Here is a 20815-nt window from a genome sequence, read left to right as displayed (position 1 = left end):
AAAATTCGTTTGTTTTGTTCTTAGCTTGCGCCTGGAGAGCGGTGTCCCCTTTTTTCTATTGTTTGCGTAAGAAGGGAACCAGAAGCGGGCAAACGATAATCAGAAATTTGAATTTCGGCCCACAAGTACTGACTGAATCATCCGATTTTGCGCATCGTTTATCATAGCGTATAATTAGGCAAAGAAAAAGTTATCTTTTCCATCCTTCAGAATACTGTTTACTTCATTCAACTGTCCGTGCAACTTCGAACAAACTTTGCATTTATTTCTCTATCGTAATTTAACTTCTGTAAAAGGTGTCTTGTCCGAGTGTCTTCAGACGGCAGACGGAGTCTGTATCACATTTTACAATCGATAGCCACTTCGTTATCATCGAATAATCTATAGAACGTCTGAATTTACATAGATAGTTGCCGTTTGGTAATACTATGATAAAGGAACATGCTCTAAATTTATTCGTGAGCATTATAGTGTACCTAACATGTATGAGGCAGTGCTCCCTTAATGTATTCATGTAATTCGCATAGCCGGCATCCCCTTTGACCGGCCACGCAACACCGCATGGCTTGCTCGGATAGAGTAATATAACGCCATGTTTTAAAACCATCCATCACGTTTAATGTCCATATAAAAGAACTTACTGGCGTGCCGTCTCTTTCCACCGTTTTATAGATTTATAACATTTCGGTAATAGTAATTAAGCAATTAAAACTTATAATACCTCTTTAATATTACAGGCTCAATAATATATGCTCGTGAATAAACTGTATGGAGTAGTACATACATCAATGTTACGTTTCTTTTCCTTTTAAACAACATTTGCATTGCAAACATTGCCCGTAATGTACTCAAATTTGTTATCAATTGGCTGCACTCAATGCCAAAAATACAAAAGAGGAATATTCTAACCATACCAGTTCAAGTAAAAGCCCAAGTGCCGCTACTTGAATGTAAAAAACTAGCCGTGCTAGCGAGGCGCGTCTGAAACCGATTTACATTAAATGCGGTTGGCTCTTCTAGTGATACCTCACATTTACTTAAATCTACAAAGCCAGATTATACTTTCTTAAAACTAACCGAGTTTTCACATAGCATACTAAAATTTAAATTATAATAATTATTAAGGATTTCCCAAAAACAATTATATTCTATAACGTATTCTATATTTGACGTCAGCTTAATCTTCTTGATATTTATTTTTACATTGCATTCGTTCACAACAATTCAATATACAAATCTTGCCTCGGCGCGCGAAACCTAATATTGATTATTATGACGTAGGAAATTCGTCAAAACTTGATTGTCTGCAGCGGAAATTGTGCACTCCGTCGAGGAAACGCACGAATTTCGCTTTTAATATGTTTGCAGTGTGCAAGAATAAAATGACTATTTTAAAATCTATATGAGTAAGTTATATATTTACTTATTATTATATACAATCAAACTCTTACGAAGGCTTTGAACAATTTTGGAAAGTTTCAAGTTCAGATTTTATTGTAGCCCGTAAGTCACACCAGTAACGTAGCAATAGAGCATTTTAATATAATATCTGATGATGCACGTACATGCAAAAACTGGAGTTCAAAAAAACCTACTCTCCGACTACACATTAGACGCTTGTGTTGTTGAGAAACCGAAGGATCCTTTAGAAATTGTAGTTTGTGCGATGGACTATCCACGAAAGATGGATGACTTTGCTATTGTCCTTTGTGTCATGCTTTCCTTTTATTTTTACCAAGCAGTTTTAATCCTTGTACGTCAAGATTTTTTCTTATTTGAAACTTCGATTTGTACATATAGTGTGGCAATCGTAGCGTTTTATTTTTAGTTTATTCAAAAAAAAATTAATTTTAGATGAACCAAAATATCATGTCGTTTTAACGAGGTTCAAACTCTCTTAATACGATATTGAGAGTTATCCATTATTCACAGTAGTATTGTACAATTTATAAAATATAAGATTTGAATTTTATTAAATAAATAGAAAATTTGAAGCTTTAATCCCGTAGTCGAGAAGCCGTGCGTTTATATCAAACTTTGTCTCCATTTCTACTTTCATACATTTATTTTATTCGTTCAAGAACTGTCCGGCTTTCTATAAACTTTAAAATACTACTTCCTTGGAAAAAGAGTCTTGGAATCCGTTTCTAAACTTGTTATACTTTTAAGATTTTTTTTTTTTCTAATTACGATCGAAAGTTCGTACTATAGAAAATAATTTTAAATACAAGACATTTTTAAATTATATATATTATGTATACAATGATTGGATCAACAAGGAAAATTATATAATGCGAATACTAGAAGTTATAAGTGAATCTACAATTTATTTTTAAATAAACATTGAAAATTATGCTACTAGGGAGCGTTCAATATTCGAATAAAATACGCCAACATTACTATTTGAGATTTAATATAAAGAGATGGAAACGCAAATGGACTGAATATGTAGTAATGCGATTCAATCAGAGCGTTATAGAGTACCGACGGTCTCAAGATCACAGCCTGCATACTAAATTATTAGCCCTTAGTTATTTATGCATCATGAGCCAACATCTTAATAGCGAGCGAGAGTTATGTCCAGCCTAAAATAATATTTTGTGTAAATAATTGAAAATAAACAAACGGCGTCCGACCACGATGTTTTACAATCACAATATGTAGTAAGTTCGTCGAGTAGGGTGCCCTTGCGGCGATTTTATGTTTGAATGGACTCAATAAAGCAAGGTTTAATTTTCAATTTATGTTTGGCCGCAATCTGACGGATTGTTATCAAAGGCTTACCTTTGGATGTGCTCTTCTGGGAAAGGCCACTTTGGGGTCAATCTGGAAACAAGATACGTATAGTTAGAAAATGTTATATCGACAACATATCAAATGATACATCAAGTTTATTATTACTTATATTATATAAAAATATTTTTTGCTCTCTAAGAGTAACATTTAAAGTTTTAAATCTTAAGAAACATTTTACTGCACGCCCAATATTCGATCGTCTCGTATCGCAAAAAAAAATCCATGATTCAAATCACTATATAAATTTAGTTTATACAATTACATACAGTATAAATATTTTGTTAAAAATATAACAGATTAACATTTTGTCAGCGTAACATTTAAGATTACATTACTATAACTACCTATATATATTTCATGAATATCATAAAGCATTGTTTACATGATGGTACGGCTAGGTGCAAGCCCGTTTAAGTAGGTACCACCAACTAATCATAATATATTTTACCGGCAAACAATACAACAATAATAATTATTTTTTGTTCCGGTTTGAAGGGTCAGTGAGCCAGAGCTACAAGGGACATAACATCTTAGTTTCCAAGGTTTTAGGCGCATTGTCGCCTATAATGGATTAACATTTATTGCCTATTTGCCAGTCCACCTCTATACCATAAAAAAAACCAATGCAGTAATGTATATATGTATAGTACTGTCTCAAAATCAAATTAGAAATCTGATAAAATTAATAATATTAAATGAGTCAAATTGATATACTTAATAATCATGTGTTATAAATTTATTTCAATATTTTATTATTAGGAAATATAAAGATAGGTATGTAAAAATGATAATGTTTTTTTTTCGGTTCGAAATCTTTAGGGTACCTACTATTATAGACTGTAAAAATACAGCATAAATTATGTTTATTAAATACAATAATTTATAAAATATTTTCGATCTAAGATTTCTTTTAATTTTTATATTATATATATTCTATATTTATAAAGCAACAACTTCGTTATATTTCAAGGCGTTTCAAATAAGAAGTAAGCAATGAAAATAAACCAACCACGTCAACAGCACTAAGGAGCCGGCTAGTTAATTTTAACTTAATGACTCGAGAACGAAAAAAATCACTCAGGCGTTTCCGCCCCCAACTAATCATGGCCGCACGTCCGGGCGGGAAGAGCGCGCGATAAATTCGCATCGCCTGTGCGGCTGCACTGTCCATTCCTAAAATCCCGCCAGCAAAAAAGCATCGGACTGAAAATCCTCCACCGTGGTCCTGTCACTCGATTTCTCCTCTCGTCTTTTTCATGTAACCGAGCGCCACTATTTCATACGTGGCACTGTTTAAGCCCTCAGATTTTCTCCGGCAACGAGCGGTCGCTTTGGTCTTTTTTCTCGTATCTCGACGCGCCGCTGACCGTTATAAACGCAAAATATAAACCCAAAGAAGCTACCTTTGACATTTTTAGAGGTAAAACGTTTCATTTCCACTCGTACTAGCCGTTTTGTCGACCGGTTTCTAAGCTTTGTTGTTTTTTTGGCAGCTTTAATATGCGGTTGTAATGTATTGTTTTTCATTGAGTAAGCTATTTCTTTAGTTTCTCTATTATTTACTCTTATATTTTATTCATATTTTGTAATAATCGCGTTTAAAAAAGTTACACAACAAATGTGAATCGTATTTCAAGATAAAATATTATCAAATTGTAAAAAAAGTAAATTGGCAAATCTGAAAATCTAAAATACGAAAACGGTAAAGAGGGTAACGTATTCCAGATAGAAAGGAGATTCTGATAATACTGCTTCCAAATGAGTATAAGCCTCTGCCCAGCGCAGTAGAAAGACATATGTATGTTTAACGATCAATACATTTAGATCCAACAAAGACCGTAGGAAGAACAGTTGTAGCAAGTAGTTGCTCCAAGGTTTTAAGTCTCGTAAGTATATTTGTCATGCATAGTTTTGGTCTACGACAAACGAGTGGTAACGAGATCGTCTTCTAACAAGTTTTCCAAATCATTTAATCGTATTCGCAATGGATGCACGAGCCGTAGGCATCCACGTCTGCGTAATTACGATCCAAGCGTGAGAGAATAATTTAAAAGATTTTGCCCAAGAGGATTGCATTATTACAATATCAGAGAAACGGCTTTACAGCGTCATTCATACATTCTTAATTATTTAATTATCTTTTGAGTGCGCTACGGAATAACGCAGCTGCAGAAAATCCGGTATAATTTGATTAAATTGGATTTTCACCCAGGAGAATATTCATTTTTATAACGATATTGTAATTAGGCATGAAGGAAGATAACGAACGCTGCTGTACTCGGGTCCGGCGAAATAATTCTTTTATGCTCCTTTACATTGAAGTAAAACGTTGGTAACCTTTAAAGCGTCTCACGCAAGCAATTTTGTTAACGTTATAAAATGACCACGAAAGTATACAGAGCAAGCAGAAAAATCATAAAACCCCAGATGGTGGCGCTAAAGCGATTAAGCGGGTCGATGATAAATTTTAACGAGTTATTTTAATGGAAGCGATCGCAGTCAGTGGCTAGCCGGCAGCCTGTGTCGATAGAAAAATAAAACGAACCACCAAAAGACTGCTCCGTTCGTGATTTCAAGCATTTTTATTTTAAGATACTTTGAGAAGTTGATGATAACGACTTTTATATTAAACAGCTTAAATTGTTTGATGAAAAAAAGCGGTCTAATTTCTCTTCAAATAAAAATGTTTAAGTGCTTAAAATTATAAAAAATTAAATTAATTAATTCCAGTGAACTGTGCTCGGTCAAAACATTTAAAAAAATCACTTCATTTGTTAGCTACAACTTGTAAAAGAGTATGAAGGCGTATAGCGAAAAGCGACAAGCAGTTCATTGACATTTAGTTTGTCGCAGAATGTATCATATTTTCATTCATTGTAACATAAAAACCTGGTCAAAAACCACAGCCACGCGAAATTGACAGCGAAACATCGATATCATACGAATGTGACATTTTGATATGGGACCATTTGCGTGATTACAATCGACGCAGTGGCGCACCCTCCTTAGTCGACCTCCCCCTTCCTACAACTTCCCTTGCGATAAAGATTGACATCGTCGCTTTTAAGTTTCAAATTATCCTAAGTCGAGTTTTGGACAGTAATGTAAAACGTACCTTAATTTCTACGCATTATAAACTAGTTTCGCGAAAGGGCCCCTAAATTTTAGCGTGTCATCGCAAGAAAAGATTGCAGGAGAAAGCACATTAGTGGGATATCACTGCTGGTTGAAAAAGAGCATGTCGGTTTATGTACTCGTGCGATGGCTCCGACGTAAAGTCGATTACGTTAACTTTATATTGAGTAAACAGTCTAATACCATGTCTTCTATAGTTTCATGCATCGTTCAAGGTATTGTTAGGATAATGATGTTTGTTCCTTGAAATTGTGAAAGGATTTATGCAGGAAATCCGAACCATTTTTACAAATCTGATGGATGTAAAAATCTTTGTTGACCGCTCCGTGATATATTGACATTTGATATACAATGATTCATATATCGCAACAGAAAGCACAATGCTTTTTTTCGGAATATTTTTATTCATTTTTTAGACAGAGTATGTCTGTATCAACAATATATCACGTATGGATACATATAACGTCAATGTGATTTCTCCGCTCGCACCAGATAGCATAACTTTACTCAACACAAACGCCATTATTTGTTTCGCTTATTTTTTTAAATATATTTAAAATTAAAGCATTAAAAATAATTAGCATTATAAAATTATTGATTCTGTTTAGGCTTAAACCTTTTTCAAAGAAAATCACTCAGTAGAAGCGAAAGAAACAACATCGGCTCCGTACAAAAAAAATCATAAAAATTCGAATTTCGAGCCGATAGTTTCCAAATAAGGCTTAAGTAAATGGTAATAGTGTGTTGCATTAGCACAAGTGGAGGTAGCTCTCCAGGACCAAGACGATCCCGATCAGGACGACCAGAAACTTCGCCTCGGATTATCTCCAAAGAAAAGCGAGGACCAGTGCGCGAAAAATATCAAAATAATACCCGGAAAAAGACCTACCCGACGACACCCTCTTTGAAGAGATTGGACATCATCCGGCGAAAAATAAAATAAAAAACAAAGCAGTAAAGGGGCCAAGTATTTAACACCACGAGGAAGGAACATGACAGACGCACGCGCAAGTCTCCGGAAGGCTGTAAAACCCCGTTTAGTCACGCGCGACGTTTCGGCACGTGTGGCCTCATTACCTTTTTATATACACGCGCAAGATCGGCACGTACGGTCTCGTCCGATGAAGACTCTACCCCATCGGATCAGTGGTGAAGACTACACACAAACATCAAATCAAGTCAAATCAATTTTATTCAAGTAAACTTCACAACGAAGCGTTTTTGAATCGTCGATATTAAAAAACTACCACCATTTCGGAAAGCAGCCTCCTTCATCATCAAAGATACCCCGAGTTTAGTATCAAACAAACTGGGACGACGGGACGAAGACACTGGACCACAACACCAGGAGCACAGCTATACAATTGCATAAGCCATAGCACCAAAAGTTGGCGTACTCAACATCGGCAGGGCTCTACTAAGGAAATCACACACCAACAGCGACACATGAGTCCACGCTGACATTAAAAAAATATATATATTTATATATATAACATATATGTATAATAGTTATTTATAAATTAATATTATATAGGGTGATTTCGCCTATTTTCGGCCATTTAAGCAGATGTATGACTGCGAAATAAATTTTTTAAAGGTATATTAGTCCCAGATCAGTAGCTTATTTTTATTTGAAGTCAAGAAATAATCTACTTTTGGTATTTGAAACTCATTTACTTACCAGTATCATATAAGAATTGTTAAAAATATAAATATCTAAAAGTTCCGATTTAGGCTGTTTTCGGCCACTAAATTCAGATCTCGGCCATGAATTTTGTTAGTTCACGACCACTATAATAAAACTTGAAAAACGATCTCTATAATAGGCTCTGTTTTTAAGTTAAAAAAAATTATACGACTTAAAGTTTTTTTTTTTAATCTTCTTTAATAATGAAATAACAACAATATATTGTGAAAATCTCTTCAAGCTTTTGAAGATATGGCACTAGGAAATTGATTACTGTTTCTCTTAATAGTTTTGTTTCCAGTTGAATTTAATGGAAATCTTAAATGTTTTTTTAAATGGATCATCAAGTGACATGCCCTTTTGGAGCGTACATGAAGGATTTACTGAAGTTTTTTCATCAGGCTTTATATTTTCTTGGTTAATTACATTCGTTGGTAATGATGTTTCCAGGTGCACTTCTGCTACTGTAATAACCTCTGATTCGGATGCTACTTTGTTATTTTTAAGTGGTAGTGATTCTTGTACCAAGTAATTTTCTTTATCTATTTTAGGAATCTCTTCTATAGTAATTTGTGTTGTATTGGAGTCTTCAAAGTTTATGACACTTACATTCATAAAAGAAATGTCATTAAGCGATACGTATGATCCGACATCGAGAATGGAGCAGTCATCAAGCAAAGAAAAGCCACCATCCCCCGCGGTATTAACATTAGCCTTTTGTGCTGTAACATTTTCATCGTTTTTTTGCGGAGATTTAAAGGTAGAAGAGTTAACAACTTCAGTAGACTTGCGTGGTGTTTGTGATGTTGATCGTTGATTTTTGAATAGGGAAGATTTTGCTATCTATATTTCGTTGCTAACCGTATCTGGGTTAATCCCCCTCTTTAATAAATTATCCTTAATTGTAACAATTACTTTTAATGTACTTGTAAAGTCTCTATCTGTTAATCTATCAGATGATAAAGACCTTTTCTTCCTTCTTTCTTGAAAGTCTTTTACACATTTTGTGAAATCTACTGATTCTTCATCAAATGGGAATAGTCCGTACTTTCTAAAACCATTCTTAATACTTTGTGTCATGTCTGCATCCAGAGTTTCTTGAAATACTTTACAAAAAATAGTTTTCGACACGGTCTTATTCAAGTTTTCCGGTTTGGCCTGCCAGTTTTTGAGAGTTTTCTTCCATTCTTGCTTTAAAGGGCGAAAAACACTAACATCAGCTGGCTGCATAATATGCGTAGTATTGGGAGGCAAAGCGTATAATATTATATCATTGTCTTCACAAAATTGGCTCAATGGCATCGACATATGTGATTTATGTCCGTCGACGAATAGAATGACTGGTTTTTTGATATTGTTCTCCAATAGCCATTTATTAAAATCATTTGCAATTTATTCGTAAAAAACATCAGAGCGCATCCAACCTGATTCAGTTATTCCGATAATCCTGGTTGGATAGAGATCCGGCATATTTTCTACGACCGCTTTCGGCGGTCTTATGTATGGAAACACTACAAGTGGAGGACTTACATTGCCTGATGCAGTTATCATTAATAAAACAGTAAGCGTTTCTATTTCGTTGCCTCTTTTTATAGTATAAACATTTTTGTAGCCTTTTGGGGCCAATACTTTTCCAGTTTTTGTTTCATCCGCATTTAATATTCTGTCTGGATCTTTCATAATATCTATCATTCCTCTTTCAGAAAAAAATATTCGAGGTCGGTAAACCATTTTCTGATATAACTCTCTCTTATCATTTTCCTCCACCCATCAGGGAGCCTGCAAATCAGAACCCCCTCGTTTGCGTGCGAGGCATCCTGGCATGCTTTGCCAACGACGAAATAGAAGAACATATAAAATCGCAGAACAAACACCTTCTGCACGGCGTTGGCGAGGCAGACCTAAAAATGAAACTCCGCTATAAAAAGCGAGCTAGGAACCCGTACGAATGCCATCCAGTCCTCGAGTTGTCCCGTATACTGTGGAGGCGGTTAACGCAAGTCGGGAAGATTTACATCGGTTTCAGCAGATGCTCGGTGGAGGTCCAGTCTCCCCTCATCCAATGCGCCAAGTGCCTCGGTTTCGGTCATACTACGAAACAATGTAGAGCTACAAAGGATACCTGTAGCTACTGCAGCGGCGAGCATACAGGCAAGGACAGCCCTGCCAGGACAAAGGCAGAAGCTCCACGCTGTATTAACTGCACACGAGCAAAAAGGGACAGTTATATTATTTTCACTTATAGTAAAAATATAGCTTTTTTGTCGTTTTACTATTTATCAATATAAATTCGACTTCGGCATCAAATAATTTATGAAGCATTCATTGAGCAAGTCAAAAATCTACCGGCAAAGGAAGTGACGGAAGAGACGCAGCACGTAAATATTGTTCATTTCACTAATTGTTTTTACAGTTAATATTTTGAAACTATTTTATCATATTGAGATATTTATCAAAGCCTTATTCATAGTTATAATTGGACAGAATAGTTGTGCAGAACGAGCGAGACGGAAATTATATTTGAAAAACGGAGATACGCGAGCGCAATACGCTCCATATGCCGCAATAGTTATACATACTCTGGAACCTTAAAATTGTGATTTGAAGCTGATCCTTCAAATATCAAAACTTACTATTATAATGTATTATGATATTGTACTTGAAAGTATTTCATAGAAGTTTCATACCGGCATTTCGCTTAATGAAAGAGTATACCCATTACAACAAAAAACGGAATAAAAGCTAACACGGGCAAAGTCGGAATTAATAAAGAGATAAAATTAATAATTTATTCTCATAATATGGGAAGACAGTAGCGGTCACTAGTTCGAGATATGTGCGATAATGCCCATTGTAACAGCGAGTAGGATTACTATCTGAGCCCCGGTGTCGATTCAGTTGCACCTAAGCATTTGAACACGGCACAAATGGATTCAATGATCTTGTAGATACCGTGTATGGACGCCACTTGATCCCAGTATGCTCTATATAGCTTGGATTCTCAATGGAGTAACCGATAACAGCATCTAAGTGTCCGATTGAATAAATTCTTATTTCAAACGTATAATATCGTAACGATATCGCAAATTACTACCGGACAATACATGTATATAATTGGAATATTAATATAAAACGGAATATATAAAATACATAAGAAAAAAAACACGAATCACGTGGCTTGGGAATTGTTCAAATATTTTAAATGGGTGTCGTTGCGTTCATGCCAGTTCAATTAGAAAACGTATTATTGAAATCCCGATAATTAACAAACGCTAGTGCGCAGCGCTCAGACAACGACAAGAAAGTTTAATGACATGCACTTACTACTGTAACTGAATTTATTTACGTGCAGACGACACCTAAGTGTCGGGCCGCGTTAAGTGGGTACCGCATCATTTGCTGTTCAGTCAGCGACGCGGTCTCTAACTCTCCTAATTGGAACGAATTTGGCTGCAGGTGCACGGTGCAATACTTGAGTTGGCTCAAGATTAGGGGCGAGCTATTGCGAGTATATTTGGGCCGTTACGTCTGAAATATTTGATGTGCAACGTGCGACTTGCGGCTCCGCTCCACTCTACTTCGCTCCCGCCATCACCCACGTGTGCGCTCACACTAACTAGAATTAAATTAAGAACAATATTTACCCTCAGCGGGTGAGATATATGATATTGCATAGTTAAGCCAGAGTTAATGTTTAGTGACGACTTATGTATCCACATTCTTAGAATAAGCTGGTATATTCTTAACGTTAGAAACAACGGAACCTTAATTTAAACGCTCCTTAAAAAGCAATTATACTTCAAGTGTTGTGCTCGAGAGATAACCGTCAAACGGAGACAAAAAATAATAATGTACGAGAGAATACTCTTATTTTAATTGCTACAGCTTTTTGACATTCAATAAAGAAATATGCAAACAAACTGCGACACGATCGGAAAACACTTGACATGGATTGTTTATAAAGTAGGGTTTGCTTTTACGCCCGCGGAGACATGCCATAATGAAACCTCGCTAGGGAGGCTCGACAAACGTCATTACTCGGGCACGCATAAATATGCAAGGCAGGTAACGCACATTTTCATGCGACGTCGCAAGAATTTTATCGTTCGTTTAATTCTGTGTGAAAAAATGAGATTCTTGTCGGTGTAATGCGGGACAAACGACCGCGTGGGAACCGACACACTGCCCCTGCTCAGGCCTACTGCTCTCCACTAAGTGCAGCCGAAAGATGTTTCCTTCACTTTGTAAGGTATTACTTTCCCCTAAATTGTGTTGCCGAAATTTCGTCCAGAAAATCGCCCTAACACATACTATAATTACAACCTATACTTTTTTAATGATATAAGTAAGCGGACGGGCTAATGGACCTCCTGATGGTAAGTGGTTACCACCGCCCATAGACATTGGCGCTATAGGAAATATTAACCATTTCTTTCATCGCCAATGTGCCACGAACCTAGTGAAGTAAGACTTTATATCCGTCATGCCTGTAGTTACACTGGGTCACTCGCCACTCAAACCCAAACACAACAAAACTAATTATTGCTGTTTGGCGTTATGAATGGATGGTACCCACCCAGACCTGCTTGTAATAAGCCACCAATTAAATGAAGCAATCCTTGAATATCCCACAGTTAGGCAAAAGCTTATTTTTCATCTTAAGGATAAAATATTAAAATTATTTTAACGTACATCAAGGAGGTTTGATAGAATCATATGACGCATAAAATTATTCGCCTCTTGCACATACTTGCCACTGAGCACAAGATGAATTATAAACCAAAATTACATGATGTATTAGAACCCACGACATTTGAAAAAGATTGACGTCCTTAACTAGAATATTTTATTTATTAATGTGAATTCCATTTAAATTATATTTCGTGTTATAATATTCATAAAAATATTAATGTTCAAATTTAATGTTCAGAAAAGCAGTACACTCAATTTGTGGATAAATCAAATTTCAAAGTTAACTATAGTGATTCTGATTGCACAAACGCTGTTGGTATATTGTGGTTAGCAGTCTCATGAGGCAATGGTTACGTACTATTTGTTTCCTATCGCCTGTGTATTAAAGTGTAACTATTATGGTAGGAAAAAAAATCGATAATCTGATTTACCAAACTACTACTAATTTTACCAAATATCTATAATGTAACAATACAACAATGTATGTTGTTTATTAATTTATAAAATGCACATGATATTTAGCCATGAAAATTACTGAGATGCATTTTCAACTAAGCCAAGATGTAATTTAGATTAGAAGCATTATAATCAAAAATAAAATTGAATATTCGAAACTTAATATTTTAATATTTAAAAAATAGATTCAAATTCTGGAAGTACCGATTGTGGGAAAGAGACTATAGTTAGGATAAATCTCGTTGCAGAGTTGAGGCTTATCTGATAATAGTGACAGCGCAAAATCTAAAAGCAGGAGAGGCACGTTATGGCCAGCGGTCTCATGAGACGAAGATTATGCACTGTTAGCCCTCCGTCGTCCGAGCGTTTGGCTAAAACATTCGTAATACGAAATCACTTGAATTCTAGATGAGACTTTTCTGTTAATATCTAATATAAAAGGAACGATCATCTTGAAACGCATTCGAAATAAAGACGTTCATAATTTCATTTATATTAAGTGTATTATGTTTTTAAACATTTTTTTTAATTTTTTTAGGCAAATTGATTTTTTTATCTTATAAAACATTCTTGTAAAGACATATTTATAACTGTGTAGCGTAACTTGAAATAAACCGATTCGATGTCTTGCAAAGAATAAAATAGTCGTTTAAAGAACATATTCTATCAATGATCATAATTATACTCCTGTCACCATCACATAACACACAAAGATTCTTGAGGTGGTTTTGTCATTTCTGTGAATACTTAATGTAACATTTTGAATTACTTGATTCCCTTTAACATAGTGTACATGAGATGATATATTTTTTTTTAATTCTTATAACAGGATTATATCTTTGTCTTCATCATCATTTGTAACTTGACGTAGCACGCAGTGTGCTAGGTGAATGGCGCAATGGCTTTATCTTATCTGTGCAAGTCTGCGAGGTTCTGTGTCAGATTATATCTTAACAGAAACAAATTTGATCAATCGTAAATTGACCGTTATAATTTCAGAAACGGCGGCAAATAAATTCAATTGTGTATGTGATTTTAATATGTACAAGTGTCTGCGTAAGAAGTGTGTATTTATTACGACTCATAGCCTGATGAGATACTAACCCGACAACACTGAAAGTAGACCAGGACCAACCAAAAAGACAGACCGACGAGACAGCTAGTGATCAGTTAAACACTGTTACAATTCTTATTCTCTCATAAACAAACCTTATCATTGTAATTTTAGTCATCATAATAACAGAAATGACCCAACGCTAATAAAAGACCGGACACAAAAAATAAGTAGCATTCAGCTTCTGTTTTTTTTTAATTCTTTTTCGAAATATTAACAATATAGTATTATATATATATTATAATAAAGTAATATGTATAAACGTAAATTAAAGTTGAATCTTTTATCTTGATGTATATTGCACCTAGTAAATTATATATAAATTTAGATCAACTTCATACATTAATTCATACATTTAAAATGTTGTGAATACCATAATTTGAACAGCGGTATGTCATGCAAACTTCCGCCATTTGTTCTTTAAACGAAATATATAGTACAGTAACATTTGCATAAACAGCAAATCGATGTATTCTATCCACGCATCGCAGTGGATTTAGCATTTTACTTTTCGGTATTTAATAGACCAAACAAATATACTTAAAAATCAGATCAACTTTGTAATTTCAAACATTTATTGATACGTGAGGGGGTTGACCTTTGGGATTAAGACCGGCTCGTATGCCGTGACGTCAAACGGTATGCGTTACTTATGCCGTCACACTTCCTCTCTACCGTTGTTCTCTACTCTCTCTCTCTGTGTGTGTGTGTGTGTATGTGTGTGTTTGTTTGCGTGAGTGTGTGTGTTGCGTATAGTATATATTTAGTATATTATTATAATAGCAAGTAAATAAATATTTTTTTATTAACGGCACGCTTTTTTTTATTATACATTTCAATAACAATCAATTATGATGTTTCATATGTGAAGCCACCATTTTTTTTATAAATTTCACAGTAGAAGTCTCTTTTATAATCAAATCAGTGACAGTTTGTAAAAGAAGTATACGCGTATCCCATCCAGCAAATATTCGTGATCTATGCCTAGGAGTACGGTCAAACATCCGGCGCAGATATTTGCAGTCAAAACAGACTTAGGGCGCTTCGTGCACTCTGCGCATGTCACTCCGTTTCTGTATTATTTATTAACTCCAACGAGCTTCCGATGCTACTTTATTCCATTGTGCAACTGTATCCACGCCGGTTTCTGATGTCCGAGCTCGGGAACTTCGCTCCGAACTGACACGACTGCGGGAAACTTTTCGTGCATAGAATGAATACGCCTGTCAACCAAATGCAAACATTGAAGGAAAATACTTGACGCTTTGAAAGTAAAAAAACGCAATACGATACGTTATAAGATGAACCATTCATTGAAATGAATTGTTTATACCGTCAGGATTTAGGACGATATTTTTAAATAAATGCACTTCATATTAGATGTAAAAGCAGCCACAAACGAAATTTGTCTACGTTTGCGAACTCGGCGATGTTATTGGGGAGACTCCTTGGTAGTAAAGGACTCTATATTAAGCATTCCTGTCCCCAATCTCTTCAGGTGGGCGCGGGACATACGCTCAACTTCAACTTATTATTTTGGGGCCGTATGCAAAGCGTTTGTTTTTCTTCTACGCCTTCTAATATACATATATTTCATTCTTTTATTAAATTTCTTACAAGCTTTTGTTACTTTTATTCGTTAAATATTTTTGTTTTTTTTTTTTTTAATATTGTATTACATTTCAAATTTTGAAGTATTCTTCGGATTTATGCTTGTATAACTTAAACATCAAGTTATCTTAGTACTCTGAAAAAGCTCATTTTAAACTCCGCTTTGAATCGTCCATCATTAATGAACTCGTTATAACGTTAATTGTTGCCACAATCGGCTGAGGCGTGGCATTAAAACGACATTAAAAATGTATGTACACCATTTAAAGATTCCCATTTCGCGGTAGTCGCGTGCGGCCGATTTACGAAAGCTACTGGCCCCGTGCCCGTTAAAGCAGATTACGCCCGAAAAAAAAAATCAACAGCTCTTGGCGTTATGAGTTAATTTTGGAAGAATAACGCGGGCGTCGGTTAGTGTTTCCCTTTATTTGGTGTTTCGGCCGCTCGGTTTGTTTAAACGGGTAATCCAGTGCAAAAACACGTCGAGTCTACATTATGTAGTGGTACCACAAATGTGTGTTGTTTGCTATGTTGCCGGAACGTAATTGTCGGACGATAAAAATCACTTAGTATTTTCATAATAACCTCTAGACTTAACCACTAACAACGAAATGTAACTTAGTAAGCATCTGATTAAATTGGAGCCACTGACGGTACATGTAATTCGAGTCGCAGCATACATGCAAATAATGTTTATTTGGCAACTTAAGCCCCAACTGGAGATAATTTTCTTTTCGTGCGCCCTCTTGAAAATTTGTTTCGAGTATAACTCCTATTCTTTACGCGTTTTGTACTAAAAATAAAATAAAATTGAAATGTTATGGGAGACAAAGGGTTAGATATATAGCTTAAAATCCACGGTTTTATCAAGACAAGGGTCTTTAGGTTTTTAAGTGCTTAGCTTGTGTTTGCAATTCATACAATGCTCTGTGTTGAAAGAAAAAAAATGTTAGGAAACTTATACAAAAATAAAAAAAAATCAGATTCGTAGTTAATCAAAATTGTTTTAAATAAAAGTCGAGAAATCTCAGGGTTCAAACATTTACCAATTTCTAAAACTGGAATAAAATATGGATCCATTGATTTCACTACCGTTTATTAACATTAACAATCTGTTTAATATAATATTATAAATATTCAATAATTTACAAGTATCGATAAGGAAAAAAATTAAGGCATCTGCGTAGCAAGCTCGCCTGGTCTCAGACGTGTTTACAAGTTATGCAATAATTCAAATAGCGTACTACAGCAAATTTATGCAGCTGCACGGTAACATACTTCAATGGCTGCATTGAAAAGCATTTTATTTTCATGGACGGCGGCGACTACTACCTACCTAGCTCATATTTTCGAATTCAGCCAGAGAACGCGAAACGTGTTAGGTGGCAATATGAATTTATGATCATGGCAAATTAAATGCGTTAAAGTCGAACGTGATTCGGCGAAATACGCATCGGAATTTAATTAAGCGCTTTTTACACTTGACTGCCCAATGCGGGTTTCGCCGCGTGGCTGAGTACTTACGATGTACAGTCGCTGTCGCTTTTTTTAATCACACACGAACGTGTAAATATTTAATTTTCATAAGCATTGGACTGTCGCCATTTTTTTTTTATATTTTCAATGCAAATAAATTGTTCTTCCTGCCTATAGGTATTTGACAAATTAAAAATATCGTTGTTTTTTTTTGCCAATGCAGAAATAACGACTCATAATAGTATGGCAGTTTATTGATAAAAAAAAAACTATGAAGTTTTATTTAAATAGAAAGTGCAGAAAATTTCAATAACTATTTTATTAACGTAATAACGTTATGAGTGACTCTTAAATCCTATTAAAATAATATTAACCTGTGTTTAAGGGCGGCAATTCTTGTTACCATACATAAAACTCTATAACAAATCTAAACCTGTATTTACAAAAAAAAAAAAACATTTTAATTAAAAAATTAAATCTTGTTTTTATAAAAGAATGCGATTCATTTCAGTTACTTTTATGTTGTCTCGTTAGGTCTTACCAGATGAAATTTAAGAGTCATCTCGGAGTGGCTTCTTTACAAAAGAGAGCCACGAAGACCTATGAAGAGCGGGCCAAAGGTATTTTTAATTGGCCTCGAAATAATAGTCCATACAACTAACGAATGGTAATCTTTTTTCACGACGCTGTTTGTTGCTGACTTATTAAATCTTGAGTTTTCTTTTCTATAGTAAAACGGTATTCATAATTAGCTTTTGCAAATATAACTTTTACCGCACAAATAACAGTCGAGTTGCAATGCGCAATATATTTTGACATGTCGACATACGTAATTAATTTATTCAATAGATTTTAATTGTTAGTTGTTATCAAAATTATTTCTATACAACTTCATTAGTTTTCGACCGCCGCTGCGTGTGAATGAATAGATTTATGAGTATGGCTCTCATTAGTGAGAAACAAACATTAGATTTGTATAATAAATTTCAGTTGTTAGTAATATATCATATTATTATTTTTAATATCTTATATGAATATTACTTATGACAGTGGCTCCTTTTTTATTTATATTTATAATAATATAAATTATAGTTTAAAGACACGCAAAAGCCTGCTTACGTATTGTCTTATATGGGAGAGTGTATTATTAAGTATGTACATTTTTTGACGGTGACGTACCGTCGGAAATGAACATGAAATGAAAATGAAAAATGAACCCAACATATAATTGACATAAAGTCTGTCAATTGGTGATCAAAATACTATCAGTGAGCAACAGCAACATACGACACTGTATAGCACATTTTTATCTTAGACGTCTACGGTATATCGTTCCTTGGAATGCTTTTATAATTTATACATCGTAGACGTTTTAACATCATCGATGGGCTGTGTCGCATTAATTGGACTTTAATATGGTCTCGTATTAACTAGACTATATCTATAGCATCAATCGTAAAAAGTAAATTACAATAAATGAATCATATTTTATAATAATCGATTAAATTAAGTTGTCAGTATAAAATATATTCTAGTATCTAACTTCTAGTATAAGTATTATGTATATTGGTTTAGTCGTTTTTTCAGCGAATGAGACAAAAAACGTCCTCTCATTTATTAATGTAGATTATTTAAGTGTAGGCCGTCGGTATATTGTTTTGTATAATATCGTGCAGTTGGTCTTGTCGTTAGCTTATAAAGTTGCAAATCCCGAGGTCCTACTTGTGCGCTATTGTATTGAATGCACACTACTGTCTGAGTTTGGGCATCAAGGCCAAATTACGGTCGAGATAAATCCATATACAAAAACAGTAAGCAATATCGTTCAGAATCAATTAAGCATCAATTGTGAAAAATTTTAAAAACTTTACGCAAGTAATTTACTATTTATGATCAACGAAATTTTAAATTAATTACGTGTTCATTATTTATATCGCATACATCTGAATCTCGCAACAGCCGGACCGTAAAGTATAAAGTACATCACATTTTTAAACAGTGCCAATATGAAACCACGTAAAATATCGAAAGTTTTCAGCGTAAAGGAAAATTTTAATTTTTCGCAAAATTCCGTCGCTACATATTTTAAAAGTCGACATGATTTATTAATGTTGGATCGTAAATGCCATTTAACCGAGATGGGAGGTATTTGTGTCACATTCAGGATACGTCAATGCCCTTTTATCATCCTATCTAATATCTATTACGTCATTTCTCTAGGATAAAAAGGATACGGCGGCACTTTTGACACAAATCGTTTTATCGAATATTTCACAATAATATGTTGAAATTATTCTAGAATAAATAAATATAAAATTTAAATTAAAAGTACTCGTAAATAACTAAAGTAGATCTCTTTTTTAAATATTTTGTCAGTCAGTAATAAATAAATTATAATGTAAGGCAAGTTTTATTGTCACGTTAGATTTTTTCATGATGGAATACAAAATTAGTCGAGCTGTTATTATTATTATTTTTTATTTTAAGTTTTTTTGCGGACTGACAAATGAGCCACGTGATCGTAAGTGGTCGTCAGCGCCCATAGACATTAGCACTGTAAAAATATTAACTATCCCAACCAAACGACCAACCTTGGGAACTAAGATGTTACGTCCCTTATGTCCGGCTCAGTCACCCTTCAAAACGAAACACAATAGTAGTTTGGAGAAAATATGATATTCGATATCTACATAGACGGGCACAAAGCCATCGAGTCAATTTAAAGAATTTTGAATTATTTTTACTACTTTAATCTGTTTTCAAAATGTATTCATTGTTTTCTTTTTACTTTTTAACAAAATTCAAACGTAAATATATAAGTACGATTACGAATCCCATGGTGACTCCCGAAAAGTGGGTACCGCTGCATTTTTAGTGGGTATTCCGGCGCCCTCACATATGCCACTTCATCTAGGGAAAACACGTGAATGCGTTTTTCCAACGATATAAAATAGGGTAGGGTAGAGTTTGTAGCAGAGCTAAAGTTTACAGAAATTAATTTAAAAATATTCTGTTATAGTTATAAAGACAGCCAATTATAAAATATTTTTTATGAAATTCGATTTACTAAAAAGTTAACTTAACCGAACTAACCGTATAATATATACTAATTAAACTTATTACCTTATTATTTTATTATAATATATTAAAAAATATATCTAATTAATTAATAAATGATAAATATAACAAAATCATATTGTGGAAATTTCAAATGCAATCTGACATACGCAAGCAATCGTTCGTTAATTTAGGTAAATAAAAGTTTATTATACGATAACTTAGATGTACTCGCTTGAAGCGATTTCTAGTCGATGTGTGGCGAACAAAGTTGATAGAAGAACCGAAGTTTGAGAAATTCTTAATAAAATATAGAAGAGTTTACTCATATTTAAAGATTAAATTGAAAGATGAATTATCCCAAGAGATATGTGAAAACATATTTGATGTGTCTGATTACAACTTTATATTTTAGAGTTATATGCATTCTTTTGTTTTTATTTAACAATGTAATATATTGAGAGCCGAGATGGCCCAGTGGTTAGATCGCGTGCATTTTAACCGATGATTTCGGGTTCAAACCCAGGCAGGCATCACTGAATTTTCATGTGCTTAATTTGTGTTTATAATTCATCTCGTACTCTGCGGTGAAGGAAAACATCGTGAGGAAACCTGCATGTGTCTAATTTCAACGAAATTCTACCACATGTGTATTCCACCAACCCGCATTGTAGCAGCGTGGTGAAATATGCTCCAAACCTTCTCCTCAAAGGGAGAGGAGGCCTTAGCCCAGCAGTGGGAAATTTACAGGCTGCTAATGTAATGTAATATTTAATAGCGTGAGCCGATTT

General features: G+C 34.5%; 1 protein-coding gene across 6 annotated transcripts in view; it reads right to left on the bottom strand.

Moving 5' to 3' along the window:
• Rbp6 (RNA-binding protein 6) overlaps positions 1-20815 on the bottom strand; it is a 475370-nt gene that overhangs the window by 221425 nt on the left and 233130 nt on the right. For all 6 annotated transcript variants that reach the window (XM_064215506.1, XM_026639024.2, XM_026639026.2 and 3 more), the window contains exon 5: positions 2785-2826. In XM_064215506.1, the coding sequence (XP_064071576.1) occupies positions 2785-2826 (42 nt within the window). The remainder of the gene's footprint in view (positions 1-2784; positions 2827-20815) is intronic.

This window comes from Vanessa tameamea, chromosome 8 (genome assembly GCF_037043105.1).
Source record: "Vanessa tameamea isolate UH-Manoa-2023 chromosome 8, ilVanTame1 primary haplotype, whole genome shotgun sequence".
NCBI lineage: Eukaryota > Metazoa > Arthropoda > Insecta > Lepidoptera > Nymphalidae > Vanessa > Vanessa tameamea.
The sequence above is the reverse complement of the archived record's forward strand: the minus strand, read 5'-3'. Positions and strand labels throughout refer to the sequence as shown.